The 22,477-nt window shown below is 40.8% G+C and overlaps 2 protein-coding genes across 5 annotated transcripts in view; one reads left to right on the plus strand and one right to left on the minus strand.

Moving 5' to 3' along the window:
* FAM217B (family with sequence similarity 217 member B) overlaps positions 1-22,477 on the plus strand; it is a 249,242-nt gene that overhangs the window by 24,848 nt on the left and 201,917 nt on the right. The window contains exon 1 of one of the 4 annotated variants that reach the window (XM_085619470.1): positions 494-909. The exons of 1 other annotated variant lie outside the window; for it this stretch is intronic. The gene's annotated coding sequence lies outside the window, so the exon portion shown is untranslated. Of the gene's footprint in view, positions 1-493; positions 910-19,032; positions 19,519-22,477 lie in introns of those variants that run through there. 2 more of the 4 variants (XM_085619471.1, XM_085619472.1) reach the window with 2 other exon arrangements.
* Positions 8,466-18,243, minus strand: PPP1R3D (protein phosphatase 1 regulatory subunit 3D). The gene has a single exon (XM_085619468.1). It carries the CDS (start codon positions 16,840-16,842, stop codon positions 15,898-15,900), a length of 945 nt encoding a protein of 314 aa, XP_085475594.1. The 5' UTR covers positions 16,843-18,243; the 3' UTR covers positions 8,466-15,897.

Raw genomic sequence — 22,477 nt, forward strand, 5'->3', positions numbered from 1 at the left:
GTTGGTCAGCTGATTCTTGGGTATTTAAACAAAGAACACCCGTTATCCAGTGCTTGGCTTCCTTCTCAATTAGAACCACGCCCCCTTGCCTTTGAGACCTGCCCGATTCCGGAGAAACGTAACGCCATCAGGAGAAACCACAGAGGAGTCTTCGCATTAGCGTTTCAGCCAGTTGGTGAATTCCTGCCTCAGTCTCGCTGCAGCGCGAGGTCGCGCTGTCTTTTGCCCTGCCTACATCGACATATTGCTGAAAGTCAGCCATTCCCGCAAGGACGCTTTGCAGGTTACCTCCTCTTCCAACTCCCCACCCCGCATCCAGCCTACAAGCTGTTAACACGCCTACCTGCATTCTGATCTCCCTCTCCCGGTTTCGCGAGTGCGCGTTACCGTTAAATTCACAGCAGCTTGTCGGAGGTTGTTGTGATTCCATAAAGAAGCGCGTAGGAGCGCTGAAGATTGAACTTTATTGTTTCTTTGGCAATTAACACAACGCCCGGATTTGGGATAACACTGTGATTTTTTTAGACGTGCAGAAACTTGGCATTCCACAGATCGTTTCGTCGTGGGAAATCAGTCTTGGACACTATAGAGTGGGACACGCAGAATCCGGTCCGCTTTTTGGATTTAGCCTTAGCACTTGGACCAACACACCCCTGAGTAGGAAATTCGGCTGAGACAATGGACCCTTTTTTGTGAGGAGTATTACTGTTTTCAAGAAATACTTAAAGCACACTATAGTAAGGAAAGACCACCTTACTAGGAGAGACATTTAATTTTCATTTTGTTACGAACTTCTGCGCACTGCCAAGAGTACGACACAAGGAGAACTGCTGGCTATCTTCTTGCCTGTCGAAGAGTTTAGAGTACCCCAGAATCTCTTTGGATACTGCTTTCCTGAATTTCAGTCTTGTGAGTGATTTACATTTTCTGCCTTATTGGTGAGTTGGGGAAAGCATACTTCATGACGCCTACGCCTTTAATTTATTGTTATATGCAATTCTTGATATTTATAAGGCCTTTCTTTCTGTTCTAGTTCACACAGCTTCTCCTTCGTTTGTCCTGACTGCTACAGCATCCCTGGTGGTTCTTTTTGGTCTCTCCCCTCCCTCTGGATATCTATCCACTTGATGTTGTTTGATTACCATAGGTGGATATATCCTATAAGGAGGGGATTGACATTCTCTTCGCTTCTGTGGATAGTTGTCTGACTGACCTGGATCATCGAATACCGACACTTTCCTGCCGATAAATCGGACATAATTTTAACTGTAGACGTTTATAATATGCCCCTATGTATATTAATATGTAAACGCAATCCCTTTGCAGGTATTTTTACTTGTGCACGCTGTTGCTAAGTAGCTCTATCAGTAATGGCTTTAGTGAATTTACACAGGAGGGTACATTTCAAGGGAAGGCACATGCAAAACGTTGTTTGCAGGAGCTTATTTTAAAAGCAAGGTACTTTAACACGTAACAGCACAAAAACACGGAGGCCGCTTGCAGTACTGACCTTTATTACTTTATAATTAAGGCTCCCGCTTTTCCGTTTAAACGTATTTTTACATATAAATACAGACGGAAAGCGTTTTGTTTTTTGCCTGTATTTATATGTAAAAACGGGAAAATACTTACAAAACAAATGCTCCTCTGTAAAAATCCTAGTCAGAAGTGCACAGGGACAGCCAAAATAAACGTGAAAACTGTTGCCCTGACACTGCTCCAGAGACGGGGGAGAGAGGGGGGGACTGGGAGCGCCGTGTGTGCAGAGACACTCCAGCACCTCTCACAGCGGTAGTTCCGGCTAGATAATTGTTGGGGCAGTGCAAGCAGCCAATGTCCATTAAGAGGTGTGAAAACACCCCAGGACATCGGCTGCAGCTCCACAACATTTTGCTTTGTGTTGTGAGGGTGAAGGAGGTTGATGTGGCAAGGCAGGGGGCAGAAATGCCTCCAACAACTATTAGCATAAAGCTTTTAGGGTTCAGAAGTACTTCACCCTTTGTCTTTTATTTCTAACCATTTTTTTTTTAGTTTAGTACGCAGACAAGGCTGCGCACTGTCGTGGGGTCTTGTCTGTATATGACAAACTGGGCTTGTGGTTCAACAAGTAAAGTGCGTGGCTTGATAACAATGGCCTCTCTGGTGCCTTTCCTCGCTTCAGACCTCTGCCCTCGCTCCACCCTTCCCCTCCCCTCTCCTTCCCTTCCAGCACTTGTGTAAAACAAGGAAGAGAACAACAGCGCTCCGAAATCGGACACTGGCAGCCTGCGAAGACACTGACAAGTAAGGCTGCTTTTTATTACTCAGTGGGTTTTTTTCGCCAGCACACTGGTTGGCAATACACAATGGCCGCTTAGGTGCCTCTCCTCGATTCTTGCGCTGGTCTGTGCCTTACAGATGGTGCATACACTTGTGCATTAATTGCTAAGCTGCACACATTCACATCTGCTTCTTTATTAAATGTATTCAGATTTTTTCTTCAAAAAGAGGAACAGAAATGACTGTTGTACCACCTGTGCTCTACATTTTCCCCATAATGTCCATATCAAAGCACTATTCTGTACAGATGAAGATGCGATTTACCATGCCTTGTGGGGTAGGTCGTCTTCTAGTGCACACTGAGAATGATCTGATATTCTTCAAGCAGACACTCTGTGATGGCCGATTAAATGTGAGTAAAAGAGGTAGTAATGTGTTGACAATTTGCAAGACATCTGCGCAAATGGGACCTAATCAAAATCACGAATACATGTATCTTTTCTTAGAGGACAGGGAAGAAATTGGCTCCCAATATGTAAAGTGCACTAAGCATAGGCACCAATTTAAATTAAACAGCTATACCAGCCTAGTGCAAGTGTGCATGTCAATTTAAATAAATGTGGAAAAATACAAGCTTTAGCGTTTTTCTTTCTTGCATCAAAAATAAATGTGGATAAATACAGATAAAATGACCAAAAAATAAATACGGATAAATACAGACGGAAATGTTAAAAAAATAAATACCATAAAACCGGGAGCCCTATTTATAATAGAACCCTAGTACCCAGTAGATACTGTGCTAAGGCCGCAAACTAAACACAGCAGGTTTCTGCAACGGTGCACAGTCCTGTTATACTGCAATAGTGGCAAACCACAAATCCGAACATGACGAACAAAACTAGATGCCCACTAAATTCATATTCAAAAAGCAGACTATAACGTAACCTTAACACATATCACAAAAGAAGTTTACAAAAGTGAGGAAAAAAATATAGAAGACACATGAGCCCAACTAAACACTGGCGAGATTAATTTCCACTGCACTTCTTAAGTAAAGAAACACACACGCCGCCAGTGAGACGTCTGCCAAAGACCTTGGTATAGAATTGTAGGTACATTAATTGTTAAGCAAAGCAGGAAGCCAATTAATGCGGCGTGGTGCCAAGCGCCAGCTAAACACATGCTATTGTCAAACACTGGATGCTGGCGCGTCTTTAAAAGCAAGCTACTTTAACACATAACATCACAAAAGCAGGGAGACCGCTTGCAGTACTGACCTTTATTACTTTATAATAGAAGCCTAGCCCAGTAGATACTCTGCCAAGGTCGTAAAGTAAACACAGCAGGTTTAAGCGCGTTCACAAATAAACTACTGCCTAGAGCCTAATTAACACGGGACACGCAAGCAAGCGCGTACACCAACTCAAATCCGCCAAGAGCATGCGCGTGCCCATCTCCTGTCCCACTTCCGAGGCAAGTCAGCAACAATAGATCTCGCTGGCGACAGCAGCGCTTCGCGCTGCGTTCGCCAGGCGAGACCTAAAAATTAATATCAGTGTGACGTATATTCTACAGCAGCTATGTTATCAATACACTTCGTGTCCCACCATGCTTTGTCTTTTCCCCACTTAACTATCCCTAAAACGTGCTTCCCATTTGTCAACTTTTGGCAGCGTTTTGAAAATGTTCTTGTAGGTGGGACAAATGGGAAGCATATTTTATTAAGGAATGCAGTGCTTTTTTGTTTTTTTATGTTTTGGATCACAGGGTGGGACATGGTAACAGAGGGATAGTTAAGTGTGTTACCATAGTTGGTGTGGAGTACTGATATGTGGAGTACTGATATATGACATGTTCGAACTCATACTTTTTGTGTAAAAAGGACCCTCACCCAATCTATTCGTGTCAAGCTTCATCATCGGATCTCATCCTGGAATACTAAATACCAGGATGGGCTCGACAACCGTGGAGGGGGCACTTAGATATTTCTTTTGTAGTGGGATCTAGAGATTAAAACTACCTGGTGGCTGAATGCCACCAGTAAAGGTAAATATATATATATATATCTACTGGCGGTCGCCAGTAGATAGTTATAGTTACAACCTAGTTTCCATAGGAAATCTCAAAATTCTATTTTGAATAACTTTGGCGCCGGTTGACGAATCCTCGCGAAATTTTCAAAACAAATGGGGCGCTCCGTTCAGCTCCTACCCTGAAAGTCTCGGGGTGATTCGTCAAGCGGGGGCCGAGAAAAAGGGGGGTCCCAAAACGCGTTTTCCCCATGCATTTTTCCATAGGACCTTTAGTCGCAGCTACAGCCCGAACGGCTGAACAGAATTACGTGAAATTTGGCAGAGAGGTAGCCATAAGGTCAAGGAAGTGCCTTTTGCAGGTCTGGTGTAAATCTGTTCAGTATTTCCTGAGAAAACAGCATTTAAAAGCATATCAATATCTATATGCGCGCACCGTGCACGCACGGTGCGCGCACCCTGCCGTGCGCAATTCTGATTGGTTGTTAGATGTCGGTAAACATTCGAATCGGTCGAAACCAGGAAGTGTCGGCCGCCATTTTGTCTCTCGCAGTCTGAGGGGGTGAAAAAAAAGGTGGAGAACGTGAAAAGGGGGCAGAGTGGACAGTTCTTGACCCCCTAGCCTTGGTCAGGGGGTCACAGAAGGACCCCCAAGGGAGAAAAAAACTATATTTTTTTTTTAAATCGCGAGGTGCGCGCACCGTGCGCGCACGGCACGCACTGCGAACCGTGGGTGGTCGGTGCGCGAAGTGCAACAAGCGCCCACAGCGCGAGCACGGTGCGCACACGGTGAAAAACCTGGAAAAAAAATAAATTAATAAATACATAACTTAGCATTTAAAAAACCGTACAAATTCACTGAAAAAACCATACGTTTCACACAGGTTATAGTTAGGAATTAGCATTTAAAAAACCTTGCAAATTCACTTAAAAAACCATAGGTTTCACACATGTTATAGTTAGCTGGACATTTCACTCGTAAAAAACCAATGAAATTCCCTCGTTCTAGTTAGTGCAGGCAACTATAACTCACGCGACCGCAATCCTCTGCTGATGACGTCAGATATTACATCACTGATGACATATGTGTCTTTATGAAAAATAAATATTTGTAATATATGTATAGCTAAAGATTAATGGAAGAAGACATTGGTAAATAAGTGTCTAAATACAGTGATGTAATATCTGACGTCATCAGCAGAGGATTGCGGTCGCGTGAGTTATAGTTGCCTGCACTAACTATAACGGGGGAATTTCATTGGTTTTTTACGAGTGAAATGTCCAGCTAACTATAACATGAGTGAAATCTATGGTTTTTTAAGTGAATTTGCAAGGTTTTTTAAATGCTAATTCGTAACTATAACGTGTGTGAAACCTATGGTTTTTTCAGTGAATATATATATGTATATATAATTGTTTACATTATATTTTCAACCATACCAGTGGCAGTCAAAATAAAGGGATACCGGCATATTCACTAGGTATTTCTAACCTCTAGATCCCCTACAAAAAATATCCTAAGGGTTCCCTACACGGAGATCAAGCCCATCCTGGTTTTTAGTATACAAGGGTGCAACCCGATGAAGCATGCCACTGACAGTGGGGGTGGGGTCATATGTGTGAGTCTGACCATGCCATTTTCAAAACCACCTACGTCATTTACAAAGCAATCACAACCAGTACCAATGCCGGTCGGGTTGATAAACTCATCATCTGTGGAAAAGGACACCATCAGAATGGAGGCAAAGAAATATGAAAACGAAAAATCTAATTCGGCAACAGGCCTTCTAAACTCATGAATTCAGGATCTTGGATAGCATCTCTGTATCCCTCAGGATACTCGAACCCTGTTGCCACTTAGGAAAGACCTGAAGATACACCTCTTTAAAGAACACTACATCACAATGCAGTAACAGTCCACTTTTGCTCCAGGAAAACAACTAACTATCCAATCACTTTTTGCCAAGTTCTCACTATACAACTTCCACATAAATATATACAGTGGGATGAAGGAGCGCTGAGAGGAGGAGAAGTATGGGGGTTGATGGCGCCACCAGGTGAGGTGGCACCTGCAAAAGCAGTGCTCTGAGGGTAGTAGGATTCAACTTGGGTGTGCAGCTGCACTGGCACGATGAGGGGCAAGTGATATCGGGAGAGGATGTAGACCGTCGGCTAAACTGCCGACTTTGGTGCTGGAAACCAGAGTTCGAGCCTCCAGGTCGCGTCCACATCCGGTGATTCTGCGCAAACCACTTAATCTCCTGTGCCTGAATGTGTAATGTAAATACGGTGCTCATGTAAAGCGCTCCAATACCTTTGGGTCGCTATATAAATATGCACACAAAAAAAAATATATATATATATATATATATATATTCCTCAGAAAACACGTACCATTGAACTACGTGCAACAGGCCACACCATTGTGCTTCTTCAAAATCTTTATTTTATGGCAGGGAACAGCATAACGCGTTTCGACGTCAACACCTCTTAATCATATGCCACAGATCAGCGGTGGATTCGTTAGCTTTTTAAAACTTAATTTAAACATCGAAGAAGGACAAATGTCCATGTACTTTGTTTAAAGAGGCAGTCCATTTATACACATGTTCTTATATGCATATCTTTTCACACAGCAGGGATGGTAAATATTATTTCAAGTTCTTTTTCGAAATAAGTCCTTTGTAGATCAGATGTTACTAGCTTTATCTTTCCATTCCTGCATTTGTATGTTATATATCGCCATCATTCGGACCACGATACCCATAATGCCTCAAAGAGTATCTCACATAACTTAGTATCTCCGATGATGTTTTCGGCAAAACTTCACCTGATTTCAACTGTGTCCTAATAATGCATACACTGCCTTTACTTGGATTAGTGCCATATTCCGGCTGCATATAAACGACACCGAACAGAGAAAAGGGAAATTCAGCTGCCACCCCTCTTTCTCCGGTTTGTTACTTGCCTTCAAAACAATATTTGAGCAGCACGACGTGCTTGGGGAAATCCCTTTGGCAGACCCTGGCTGATTGCGAGTTCATCTCCCAGGTGAGGCGGGCCTCTCATTGTGGCCCTTCCATTCATCCAGTTCCACGAGCAAGTATCTCAGCCGGCGGGCACTCCTTTCACAAAATCCACAACGTAGTTCCTGACAAAGAGGAGCGTCCCAGCCTTTCGGGTCAGGGCCTGTAACGGGTGTGTCAGACACCTACAACATTCCTCAGAAAACACGTACCATTGAACTACGTGCAACAGGCCACACCATCGTGCTTCTTCAAAATCTTTATTTTATGACCCGAAAGGCTGGGACGCTCCTCTTTGTCAGGAACTACGTTGTGGATATATATATATATATATATATATATATATATATATATATATATATATATATGGTAGTACAGTGGTGCTGGAGTCAGTGGCAGGGCTTGAGAGGGGCAATCTTAGGCCGTGTGTTAGTAATGGTGGGTCTGTGCTCTTCGGCCTGACACATGCAACATCAAAAACAAATGAGTAGCTCTCATCAAAACGGCATAAAGGCTGAAAATTATTACTTATGTATGGCTGCGTTCAGCCCGGCACTGATGGGAACCTTGCTCAGGCTAGATGTACTGCACTGGTCCCATGCTTATCAGCCTGACAAATGTGATAAGAGTATAAGTATATATGATAGCAGTGTACTTCAATGCAGTGAAACGACATTCACAGTCCAAGCACTACAATGGAAGTATTGCCTAAGTGACTCATATTCCTGATGCACAATTGAAATGGTTAGAGGTGGGTGAAGAGACCAACCTCCATACATCACGACAGACTATTCCAAACCCTAATGTGTGTATGTCGGATGATCCAAAATGTAAACAACACTAGCAACATGCAATGTAGGCGCCAACGCACTGTCCTGCTCTGTGCATGCTGGATATTGATGGTATTAGTTCTGGCAAACAGCTAAAATGATCCACAGCCGCCCTAAAACAAATTTCTGTCAGCAACCACTAAACCATGCCCAGTTTTAACTCATGCATGCTCGACAGCGGCGAGTGGTCTGAGGAACGGGCCTTTTCCTCTGGTTGGAAGCTTTGTTGCGAGCCACCCAATACAAAACAATCCAGAACTTTCAGCAGCACTTGTGAACCGTCTTAAGAACTCCAAGATATTCACTCTGCAAGGACTCACCCAAGTTTAACATACTTTATTTTTGTAGGAAAGCACAGGATTTATTTAGTGCAGGATCGCATTTTATTTAACAAGAAGGCTGTGATGATGCATTCAACCGTGTTGCAGTTTACAGTGAGAATCCGCCATGCACATACAAATGGGTAAACAGCCAGTATGTTTGTGAACATTATGTGTACTACATCATACAGAACATACTCCTATATTTCAACCAGAACGTATAGTCTCGAACACAAAGACATCAAAAAATCAAATGTTTGCATAGTCTTGAAATGGGAAACTTCAGAAGACCACAGGTGAGACAATATCAAACATACAAAAGATTGCATTTTAAATGAAGTTGAACATAAAGAACCCACAAAGCATGCCAATACATCCATTGATGTTCTTCAGCAACGGAGAATGTTTATGGTGTAGCAGCAAGATTTAGTTGCTATCAAAGTTTCGGTTTAAGAGAGCAAATGTGATATGTTCGCCCACAGACCTACAAAGTGAAAAATCTGGCTTCTCTACACGAGTCTAGAGATTATGGTCTTATTCGGCATTTACTCTAGACCTCTAATGAGAAGACAGAGCGCTCCTGATGACACCCTAAGGTTCATGTAGCAGGCATCACCATGGAAAAAATAAACTCTATTCTTCATAGAAAAAATATTGAAAAATAAACTAGGGAAACTAGGGAAAGGTTTAGTTTATATTAAAAATGCGGTCTAACTGGTCTTTAAAGGACATTCCAAAATGGAGTACCCAATGTTCCTTTCTGCGTTAAGAGCCATTATAAATTTGTGACTGCCTACACTGGATTAAGATCACTGTGAAAGGCTATTAATGTAAGATACAAAAAAATACTACCTTCCCTCTGGTTGTAAACAGAGACACTGCCCACACCAAGCCAGAAGCGTTCTTAAGTGTGTTCCATTTTAATTTCCCATACAATGAATAAAGTACCTTGGGAGAAGCATTGAGTGCAACATATTTGTTCTTCCATGAGTATCTTATTACCGCACATTAACAATACAGCTCTTTATAAATGGTTGTTGCCTGCAATAATACTAACAAAAGTTGCAAGTATGCACATTTTTCGCTGTAATAACTTTTGTGTTCATAAATATAATAAAGTGCAAAAATTAGAACATTGGCCTAAAAATCTTGGTACCTTATTTTTCCATTGATGTGATTTTGATTGCCTCAATTTTGTCAGCAGGACAGTCTAGATGGTGTGGAATTGCCAACAGATCAAATAAGGTGGCTTTGGTTCTGAGCTATGCCTGTTCCAATACCTAAAATATCACCATGCAAACAAGTATCCATTCACTTTGAACTGATAAACCAGGTTGACAGTGGGCAGGCCAGTCAAAATTAAGTGTCCCATAAAGGAAACTCTACCCTCTCATTCCCGAAAATGGTTCCAGCCATGTAACCACTCTGGCAAGACCTCCAAAGCCTAAATTCAATACAGACATTGCCACTCATAAGTGCAGAATCCTCAACATTAGAGTAAGAAAATATCAGACAGGCTAATGTTGTGAAGCCATACTAATGGTAGGATGAGCACTATAAACAAACTACTCAAATCTAGTAACTAGTGGCCCATGAGCACAGTTAACAGACTAATAATATGTGTTATTAGCCTTATCACTTTCAACAAGTATTATTATTTACCTAAAGAAGGATTAGTGACTGTCCAACATTGTAAACTCCACAATTGGCACATACAGTAGCAGTATCAATAACTCCTAAAAAAACGTTTTGATCATTAATTTCTAATTTTTAAAGTGCTAAACTGCTTTGCAAAGGAAATCAAACGTTTAATGTATAATGAAAAAAAGTGGTGGTTCTCTCCGTGGTTTCCAATTTTTTTTAACCTCATATTAATAAATCTCTGTGGTTCTTAGGAGCCTTTTTCATTCTTTAATGCTACATATAGGGTGAGCTCCTATCAAGCACAGACTTTGTCATCGGCCCGCCCAGTGGGTAAGAAAACAGGTGCTGCTCCACACAACTAATTGGAAAGAGTGCATGAATAGGCTAATAACTCGTTGATATCTATACTACTACTCTGTAGTCAATTTGAAACACTGCCATTTGCCTAAATTAGAATCAGTGACCGTGCAATATCAATACCCATAACTCTCATACAAAGTGACTCTCTGTACAGTCTCAGAAGTGCTGCAAAAGTAATTTGAATTTATTTCTCAATTCTTAACCACTTAATCTGTGAGGTAAAATCAAATGTAAATTCATGAAATTATAGAAAATGCATAAACTAGCTAAATGTTTAAGTATAATTACACATAACTATTTCCTTTTATTCTGTCAATTTTTGTGATGGCTAAAGACTCACAGTGAGATCGAACGTTGAAAAAAATCACGGTTTTTTAAATGCTTGACAGAAATTCCCTGTAAAACTGGGAGCAGAGGTATCTGAGCACCCAGTGGAATCACAAATTAACTCCCTGAAAAGTGATGCTCTGTGTTGCTTTTTTAAACAACAACAAAAAGTCTTTCATTTCCGTGTTTATCCTGAATAATATGGAGAGTGCTCACATGTGTGTGTCTGTGGATGAGCCAGTAAACAGACAACTGGATGATAATGATCCTGGCAATCATCTTACTAACAAAAATCTTACTGATAAGGAGGCGCAGAAGCACACTGTGTAAAAAGGTAGAGTCACACTGGTCTCCTTGGCAGAGGAAATTAGTCACTGATGCACGATAGTATGCTTAATAAGAAAAGTCGACAAATCTAGATTGTGAACTGGCAAAGGATTTGAAGAAGGAAGGTATTTATCGTGCATATACACACACTTTGGCTTTATCTATGAACCAACAGGTCGATCTATCCTGATTATTTCCTGGAGTATGGAAAAAGAGGACAATGGTCCATGGTCTTCGGACTTCCCATGCCTTTCAACATACCGCATGTCCTGGGTCTCATACCATAGACTTTGCTTTATCGCGACAAAATAAGACACTTTACAAGCCAATAACCATAACTTAACATAATACCATCATTAATGGGAGGATTCTATTGAAAAGGTCAAATAAGCCCTCTTCTCTACCCAGGTTACGTTGCTAATAGTTCTTACAGACCTTCGATAAAATCCTTTGTGATATCCTTGCCAATGTGTTTGCTGCACAGAATGTTTTGTAAATGCTCACTTACTTTAGCTTTTCATGAATGGTAAAGTACTTAAAACGAACACCTTTTAAAGCATATAGAGATATTGAACACTAGGAAAAGTCACTGTAAAGAAATAACCTCTGATATAGTATTTTTTCATTAAAACGTCTAAAACAGATTACAATATAATATCCACAAAGAATGCGCGTTTACTACAAATTATTTGTAGAAGAGACGTATTTGAAAATAATTCAACGCAAGTGGGTTTGCAGTGAACCAGTACAATCATGTATAATACAAAGATGAAATGTGTCTGTGCTACACAAAAGAAAACCCATGCACACAATGCCTCCAGGATAAGAGGCATCCAAATATTGTACGCAGTACTGAACCATACATATGATAGGCACATATCTAAATAACTTTTTGTGACAAACTCAGAAAATAAACTGTTAGACCAAGCAGTAGTGGCTGAGGGCCAACTTTCATGGTTTTATCTACTCAGAAACTTAAAAATAAAATGAAGAGCCTCGAAGTAGCACAGGGGAAGGAGGTCGAAGTGTGAACTATGTGTTTTTGGAGGCAGTTGCTCTAAGATTTGGCACAGGGTTACAAAATCCTCACCTCAACTCCCATTCTGGTAAGAAGAAATTCAAACCCTTTTTATGAAGTGATGAGGGTTTCCTAAATGTAATAGAACACCTAGTTCACCATAGGAAAGTGTCCACTTCACCCAAAACCAGGATCATATCTAGCATAAGTATAAAAAGGCTCAATGGCAATCTCAACGCTGGGGCCAAGGACTGAGGAAGAATAGAGCAGGCAGAATTTATGGACAGGCAAGTGAGAGGAAGTTGGCATAATTCCGGCAGATATCAGTATCTGCTGCTCTCAAATTGGAACCTTTCACTAAATCCACCCACATACATAAATGCTCTCCACAGTGTTTGATGTCCACTTTTTTACTTGGTGGAAAATCATCTTCTTGCAGTGTGTGCAAATGTACTCCCACAATAACATAACATAAAATCCATAAATAGGGAATTTGTATTTAAAAGGCTGGGGTAAACTCCGAAATCTCAGTAGTAGACGGACTTATAAATAATTCAAGTCCACAATAGTGTTGTAGCAGCAAACCAAGTGCAATAGAGTAAAACAATAAATGGGTTGTTCTGCTATAAAACCACACAACTGTATCAACATGTTATCTCTAGTATAGGAATATGCTTATCTATTTGAGCTCAGCAACAGTCAGCAGCTTTATTAGAGCCTTGCACATTTTACAGTATGTTTGTTTCATTTGTTTGTGTTTTTGACCGTTAGAATTTGATACCACTTTGAAACACATAATGCCTTACATAGAAAAGTCTTTATATTAAGCAGAACTACATTTGCTCTGCTGGAAACACTGGCTAGCATTCTAAAGCAAACAGTGGCAATGCCAATAGGTCTGGCTTGCAATTTGATTACTGGCTGAAACATTTAAAAAAAACATTCTGCAGTGAAGAAAACAAATAATGAATATTTGTGTGCACAATGCATCTATACAAGAAAGAATGTAATATGTGATGTTGAGTGTACTTTTGAGATGTAAACTAGTCCCTCAGGCACTGTTTTGAAATGACTCCATACGACGCAGAATGATACACCAAACAGCCAACAGAATGAGGTGAGACAAAAACACTCCTGTGGGAAAAAAAGACAAGGCCCACTCTATATTTACAGCAGTGGTAATAAAAGGTCTGTAGACAGCTGCACTGTCAAGCCAGACCAAAAACAACAAGCATCAATGACTGCACAGCATGCTTGGTCTGTTTCCCCCAATGTTTTAGAAGCTCACACCTAATGTATGAACAGCACACACGTGCATATGAACATGACTTGCAGATTTGCTAAGAAGATGTTCAAGCACACAAGAGGCCCATTAGCATGTTTTGCCTAGCACTTGAACGGCTTAAGTTTGGCTTTGCAAGTGGTAACAGTCAAGCCACAAAATGCAATCAACAGCCCTTTATGTTTACAGACATTTAAATATCATAATACCTGTAAAAGTGTAAAAGGAAGCAATCCCTTACCCCCCACAAAACAACAGTTTGCTTTGCTTGTTTCCTGCAGGGAAAATCAGTAGAAATGAAACAATTCATAAACTCTGCAGGGGTACAGATTCTTGGCACTGCAGATTTTTAGTGTCACCCATGGACAAATGTGCAGACTTAAGACTGTACTAAGTAGAAGTTGGACATTCTGTGCACATTAGCAAGCATCGACTGAATTAGGTAAAAATCAGGCTAACCCTCGCTTAAGTTTTGTAATACCGTGACCAAACTCCATATCCGAGGCTGGTACTAAAGACAATTTCTGAAGCAAGACTGTTATACCTCGGCAGCATTAAAAAAACACGGTTACAAAGGCCATTTCTGTTGCCTTCCTAGCACATCAAACACGCAGATCCAGTCATAAAGGTTATTTGTTTGGTTTTGGCTTGCGAGCACACCTTGGCAAGTTTTCACAAAGTTTCTCAAGGAGAAGTACTTTTGTCTTATCTATGAAATATGCTGTAGTGAAAGTTCAGGATCTCTTGGGGCTTGCTGTGAGAATGCAACTTATATCACAGAAGGCTGACCTTTATTATACCCTCTTTCAAATGTTGCTTCCGGGGAGAGAGAAAGAAAACGAGATTGAGAAGGAAAAGAGGGTGAGAGCCAACACTCACATATATTTACACATATATATATATATATATATATCAGTCAGGAGAATTCAAAGGTTTCTTCTTTCAGCGCTTTTTTCCAACCAATCCTCACACTGACATCAACGGTATCAATTTACATTATCTTCATTAGCACTAGGGAAGTATATGAAGCACAAAACATTCAAAGGTCAAATTGAACTCAAAGAATTTTAAGTTCAGAAATGCTGCTTTTTTACATCTGGATAGGCTTCACATGTATCCTTTTTCATGTTGATATTGACGGTGTTGTTTACCTTCATGCTATAAAGGCTGGTACTTTACCAGATACACTGTTGAACAGAAAAGAATAATCAGTGAAAAAGAAATTGGCTCCCAGGCATGGGTGCCGATTTGTACCCCAAAGAAGTTGTCATCCTCAAAACAAAGGTTCGCTGAACTAATCTAAATTTACAATCCTCAATTTGAAAAAATTAAATAAAAAGGGAATGTTCAGAAACGTATAATGAATAGATTTCAGTTTGACATTTGTAAGTATTGTTTTTCATATCCCTCCGTAGTGTTATGAAGGATAACACAAATTTAGAAGACTATGCCCTGCTAATGAAAAAAAAATGTAGCCCAATAAAATCTTTCTTAAAGCAAGTGTATTAATACATGTACTCTCACACATCTATAACTATAGTGCAATCCATGTCATTAATACAATACTGACCACCTAATATGACAAAGCATACCTTACTGTTGCTAAATTTATCACCACTGTTGAGAAAGAAGGGGAACATCATGGCCTACTTGAGGCTTCACCACTGGCGAATCATACTCTGTCCCCACAGCTCAACAATGGTGATAAACAGCACACTATGATCACATCATTTGCATATATCATGCACTAACTATGCAATATAAGGAATGTGCTCAAAAGAGAGGAATCAATTCCCTGAACTGCTTGGCACACCTCATGGCTGCTACGCTCATTTTTCTCAATGATTGTTGGAAAATCATCCTAATGGTTTTTAAAAGAGTCACTTTTAAATTTACTATGAACACAGTAACACATTTCTGGGAATCTGGCGAGTCTTCAAGATGACAAGTTAGTGTGAGATGACTTTCTTGAAAACCAATCCATGTTATTTCTTTTTCAGGGCACTGATAATAGGCGTTGCTTTTAGATACTTTTCCATATAGATGTTCCATAAACCCTTAAAATGTTGCGTTTTAGTTACCGAAGCTGAACCATTTTACATGTTCTGATGGGAAATTTGAATTAATGATTCCCTTGATTTGATTGTATATGCAGCTACACCAACAACTAAAGGCAATTTCAGGAAATGTTCACGTGGAAAAGCAATCCCTGAGCAGTCAAGATTAATGATTACTTCCTTATTCATCGTAGATCTATTTAGCTGTTTCGGGCAAAACTAGGTTACCAAAGTCATTACTCTTCAAAAATATTTTAAACTCTGGTCACAGTCTGCACTTTCCACTGGAGGCGTTCTATTGTGTGCTGTAGCCCACTATTTTGTCTTAAATTGTTAGAGCTTGTTAGCATTTCCTCTGTATCCTGCACTTTGTTAACCAGGTCCTTCAACTGGCAAGCAATAAGTGGCATTTAAAAGTTAGATAAAGTGGATCCAGCTCTGCCCACTGTCCTTGGGCACCTTGAGTGCATGGCTTTGGCAGGTAAAGCTGTAGTTCTTGCCTTGATTGTTGTCCCAGTATTCCTTCCCACCCACCATGTATCGCAGAGCAAGTTGGACTGCTGGGCATAGTTGGAGCAGAAATGGGGGCACTGGGAAACAAAACGAGAACAAGTCGCAGTCCCCAGCAACTACATCCCTGTGGCTCTGCTGCCAGGTTGCCTCCAACTCCTGGTGGCTCCGCCAATCATTGAATGTGTATCTCACATAGACTCTCTTGACAAAATCCAGGTTCAAGACCATGATGGTGCCAGAGATGCCCAGCTCCTCTGAGCCTCCTGTTACTCTCTCCAAGCAGATCCGTTGCCGCTCGAGTCGTTCTGCAAAGTGTGCACAGTCAATGGGCTGCAGAAAGTCAGGATGCAGGTACTGCATTGTGAACTCGAGGTCCAACGCGCTACCGCAGCACAAGTCTGAATTGATGGAGAGCCTAGAGAGGACATGCAAGGGAATTGAGGGGTCTTCCCCAACATTGAAGATTTTAACCTCCGTCAGCTCCAAACCAAGGGCATCTGCGAATCGAACCCTTTGGCAGCACCGGCTTGTGGAACCGCAGCGTCCCAAGCGCTTCCGCTCTGGAGAGCTGGGGAGAGATCGGGCACGGCGGCGCATGATGGGCCGTAGGTTTGGGTCACAGGTAGCCGATTTCCTGGACCCAGGAGGAGGATTGGGTGGAGGCAGGCGAGACCCCTCCTGTCCCTCTCTTGAGGACCCACTAGTAGGTCTGGGAGCTCCAAAGCCATCAGCAAGCTGCACGTCTTTGTAGAGATCACTAATGTAGCTCAGATTTCTTGGCATGGCCAAGTGGATCTGCTCTTTATAGCAAGCAGGAGTCGTAACAAGTGAATTAATTCTGCGTGCCATGATGAACTAATCTGGAGCACAATAATACAAGCAGAATTATCCACTTTCATAAGAACAATCCTAGTCTCGAATTGTGAATGCAAGTTGCATTAGCCTGATTATCACTGCAATGTGTTTGGCAAATGTTAAATCTGCATTTGAGATTCTGAAAACGTATGTTTCGGTTTAGAATCCACCAATACTTCTGTTAGATCTGTTCCATATCAAAATGTAGTACGGCCAAAATCAGCAAAGCAGTTGTTCTCCAGATCCCAACACATTTACTTTCTGAATGTTTAATCCTTGCAGGGTCATTATTCCCAAAACTCTATGTGAAATTCCTCCACTACATGCAATATGTTGCAACACGTACCAGACCAGGAATGTGGTGCAAAACGTAGTACACCCAGTGAGATAAGTAGTGTGCAGAGTGAAATACCCGTTTTCACATTAGCAGTGCAGTATAATGTAACTCCTAGTCCAAAACGTCAAGCTTCCAATGCCACATCAGACGTGCTATCTCCTGATCGGCAGTGCACATTGTCATCCCATTTCAGCAGGGCACGCTGCGTTTCATCCAGATTAAAATCTGCAGTGTATAGCATAAACTATGTCTAGGTCACAAATGGCCTTATGTTACTTCGAGATCATTTAAGCAGTTTTGCATCCAATCCTTCACAAGCTGTGCAATGTTACAGTCAGTCTCAGATCAGTAGCGCACACCAATTCATCAGTGTACAGGCGGATTCACGTTGGACAGCAATGCAAGGTTCTTACATAACAAGCGTATAAGTGCGTCGTGCATCCAGCTCAGCAGAACAAGATATGTCCCATACCCAGATATCCCATACTCGATCAGAAGCACAAAATGGATCCCTTCTTCCAATCAGCAGTGCAAAGTATGTCCCATACCCGTATCAGAACCACAAAACGGATCCCTTCTTCCGATCAGCAGTGCAAGGTATGTCCCATACTCAGATCAGAACCACAAAACGGGTCCCTTCTTCCAATCAGCAGTGCAAAGCATGTTCCAACATCAAATCAGCAAAGTAAATATAAAATGGTGTTACTCCCAGTAGCACATGAGAAACGCGCACTGTAGTTCATATCCAGGGCAAGTGTGGCCTCTTAATCAGCAGGGCGCAATGTCTTTCATATTCTGATCAGCAGCGCATAACATGTTAAACAGAAGAGTTGTACTACACAACGCGTAGACTCGAGTCATGTTGCAGCTCCCCGTCTAGCTTGAGGTATCTCACGGTTGCTAGCTACTGATCGCTTTCTCTTGGGCTTCAGGAGGAGAACCAAACAAAATCCGTCACCCCAGGCAGAAGGGAGGAACCTGGTTAACTCTTTCGTAGACTTCTGATTCCGGAAGTTTCCTTTAGCCTTGTTGACTATGCCTTTTACATTAACCCTCGGCTAAAAATCAAGGAAGTGTCTGACATCATCTGATCGCTAGGCTCTCCGGCCAATGAAAAGGACCAGAAGTGCTGGTCTGGCGTGCGCCTTTATCAGCAGTGAATTGACAGGCATGGAAACAACATGTGATTCATACTGTAAAGCATACAGAAATCGAGGGAACTTATTGGAAACGAAATTATGCGTTTGAGTGTGTGATAGTTACAATTCTTAATATTACGAAAGTATACTTGTAAACATATGTTTTTCCCATTCATTATAATTATGACAGCGTGTTTTCTCAAACTCGAATGCAATTGCTCACCAAATTAATATTCTATTCGAAAACATTTTTCCAACCCCTTTTAAGTAGCAGGAGCGAACTCATGCGTCGCTATACGTGAAAGACATACGTGCGCAGATGACTGTGCAATAGCGCGAACGTGGCGGCCATATTGGAAAATGAAGAGTCCCTTTCGAGGGGACTTGCTATAACCAAACCTAACGGTTAGAGTCATCACTTTGAAAAACATTTATAGTCATGCACAATTCTACTTTATATATAAGTTTGTGGTACAATCGCGTGTTATTGCTTTAATTGATTTCCAAAGCAAAGATAGCCATGTCTGCTAGCTTGATTTGGAATATAGTATTGCTGAAAAAAAACAGTAGTTTAAAATAATGGTAGCCAAAGCATTTACCGCCTCCGGATGGGCAATTCACAACACATCTTTTGTTCTGTGCAGGAGACATGAGTTAAGCCTTTTTTCCATGACTACTGTTTACCTGGCCAGGGAAGATGGAAGGGGCGGGGTCTAGCGTTTATTTATCATCTCAGCTGAGAGCTTCGGAGGTTTTGGGTTCAGGAAAACAACGGATGTTGCGGGCAGTTCGATAGGAAGGAGAGCAGGACCTAAGTCGTCAGTACTACCCTGAGTTTTCGCGTCCGGCTGTGAGGATGTGTACCTCATAAGATTAACGATACTTTGTGCGTTTCTTACAGTGCTTTTGCTAAGTACTTAAAGAAATCCTATAGACGTCGGCGTCTATATATATATATATATATATATATATATATATATATATATATATATATATATATATATATACATTGAAAATATTTCGGACCATCCGCTTGTTCACATTTCTCTTTGCTGACATTCATATAAACGCACAGCAATGTTTCGACGTAATGAATATGGAGACTCGTTTATCCGCACTCAATTTCACATCAAATAAACGGGCCAGTGTAGCAGGTGAGCTACGCTGGAAACGGCACGATGGCTGTGACGCGAGGTAAGCTTTTATGCACCCAGCTACCTCTTTAAAAACTCACATTGCTATCTTATTACGGGATGAATGTGTATTTATGAATTGTGTATTTCCACTCCTGTAGAGTTGTCACCTTTTTAAGACAAAAAGTATCGTCCACCTGTTCGTGTTTTCCCCCCAAAAAAGCCAGACAGAAAGCACCTGAATAAGATCCTGTGTACAGTCCCCAATATTCTTTTTTTCAGTGTATGATCGAAACGTTAAAAGTAACAATTAAAATGGTTGTGAAAAAAATATTATTTAAAGTCCTTTATATATTGAGAACGAAATAACCAAGTGCCACCAATTTGTTTTGTGGTAAAAAAAAAAAATGACTTCAGTGCAACTAAAAAATAATTTGCTTCTCTTGTCAGTAATGTTTGATAGCTGTGCTCTAATTCATTATTTAATGTTAAGTGCTTAGGGTGTGCTTTTTAACTTGTTAAGATGCATTAGTATGGATTAACTATTTAAGCAACTGTGTCAGCGCACCAAAGATTAGTCCTTCTAAAGGTTTCGTCCTCAAGTGCTCCTTTTCCGGGTATTCGGCGGCTACGAATACCACTGCAAACGTGCAGAACCAGTCCGTCTATCCAAATGTGGAAGGGCAAACCTTAAAATGTAATGGATTGATAAACAGTTCAAATCGTTAGTTAAAATTTCTAATTTTTCTTCATCAAAACATAACCGCTAACTCATTTTGTTTCTTTTTGACAGTACAGAACTTAATCAGCCAAGACCTAGGTCTTGGCGTAAATTTGAAAGGACATGGTCTGGTCTTGTCTTCAATGGTATTGAGAGTATAATTTCTAATTTTTTGCAAATTGCAATGTGGCTATGTCTCTGTTTTCCGTGCATGCTTCTACATGCTCTCTGGCTCTGCTCTCTTTGGTCCTTCCCTTTTTTTTCCTCTCTCCCCTTTGCTTGCTTTTTATCTTTGTTTATGATTATTATTGGTATAATGGTATATTGTCTAAAATCTCCTGTCCATGTAATTTGTTTCAACTTTATTTGTGTTTGTGGCTATAAAATAAAAAAAAAACACAGAACTTCATCAGGTACGTTTCTGACAGTTACTATGTTGGATATGTGACAGACATCATGTTTGCTGCATACGTGTCTTCATTATCCTGTGAATTAGTGCACAAAGCAGAACAAATATGGAAATACTGGATTAATTGCTGAAATGACTTTGAGACACATGAACAATCTCTTGCCCCGAAAAAGTTCCATGGGGCTTATTTACAAGCCTCTTGCGCCACCGGTACTTCACTTTTTCCCATAGTTTAAGTCACACACTGGCGGCGCAAGTGGTTTGTAAATAAACCTGAATATTTTTGGGTGTGCCCTTTCGCAATTGGCTATATCTTATGCAGTAGTAGTTAAGAAGTCTGAAAATGGCAAGGGGCAAGCCAACTCACAACTTCAGTGTCAAACTTTTATATGAGAAAGTTCCCTAAACGTAAAATAATAGTAATAATTATTATTTTTTGCATACCTATTTATTGCGTATCTCTCATTTTACTGACAAGTGAAGCAAAGCCTTTAATACATTTGTGAAGCAATAGATTCTTAAGTTGCACTGAAGAAGCAACTGGTTATCCCAAAGCACTTGCTGCCATTTAATGGAAGAGATTAAGTGCATTTTTTTTATCCCAACTGATAAGCCTCTTTAATGTGGGTCCTTACAATACCTAACTGTATAATGAAAAAATGTCATAATGTGGTTTCATTGCTAACATCTTGCTCCTCTGGGGCTCTGCTGTCTGCATGATGGTGGCTAAAAGAGATGTGTATTTAGGGGTCACAAAACGTACTTTGGAGGTCAGAACACCACACAGCTTCCAAGAATTGTATGTGCAGCTATCCTACAACGTAACCCCTATGATGGACCAAGATCTTCATATATCCATGTTTCGGACATGCATTCTTCTGCGGGTAATAAATAGGTAATATAATAGGTAGGGAATGTCCAGAACTCTTCTGCTCTTTTCCTTTCGTGCAAGACTTCTAACATCTTCTGTTTATTGTCCCCATGGATGGAGTAATTAAACCCACTGCCCCCTTCATCCGACAAAGATTGCATTTCAAAATGTAAGTTACCATAGAGAGATTTTAATTATCGTTGTCTTTTTTCGGGCCTATATTACATGGGTCACGAGTCTACACTAAAGGGTGCTGTTAACAGTTTGAAAATGCGGTATTTAACTCCAACATGCTGGTGCATGTGTAATTATTACTAAAATACAGTAAATAAGGGTGCCTTATTTATTTTTTTTTTATTTTTTTTACAACCCCTCCCCCCCCCCCCCCCCCCCCCCCCCATCCCCCCCTTGCTTTCAGGCTAAAATGCTCCCAGTTATGTAAAGTTCAAACGTTTAATGAAAAATGAAAGTTAATTGTGTTTCAGGTAGTAATTTCGCCTTTTTTTCTTAAGTGTCCTTTTCTATAGCAGAAAGACTTGTAGCGTTTTAGAACATTAATTTGTCATGGTGCATTAAGCAGAAATAAGACACCACTTCACAATTCCAGGTGGCTAACTGTCCAGGGTGTAACTGTTTGGCTTATTCAATAACCCAGCCACCAAGATCCCTCCTTGGAGCCAATATTAATAATCTGCAAAACTGAAGAGTTCTTTGAAGTAGGAGGTGTAAATGGGATGAGGTTAATGCAAAATACTCATGTTTGAAGAAAATTACCCCAAAATATCTGTGCAATTGCCTCTAATACACTTGTGCAATTGACACGTTTTTAAACTTAAATTTATTTTTATTGTTGTGTGAAAACACGGCAATGACAATCAGAAGAGACATGATAGCACAATGGTTCAGCTATAGAATAACAAGTTGCAACTTTTCTAATGAACTCCCCCTGGTCTCTAGGATGCTCATCCAACATCTAACTGGGAGAGTGTTGACCTCGCGTCAGCTGAAGTTCATGTAGG

The sequence above is a fragment of the Triturus cristatus genome, chromosome 7 (genome assembly GCF_964204655.1).
Source record: "Triturus cristatus chromosome 7, aTriCri1.1, whole genome shotgun sequence".
Taxonomy (NCBI): Eukaryota; Metazoa; Chordata; class Amphibia; order Caudata; family Salamandridae; genus Triturus; species Triturus cristatus.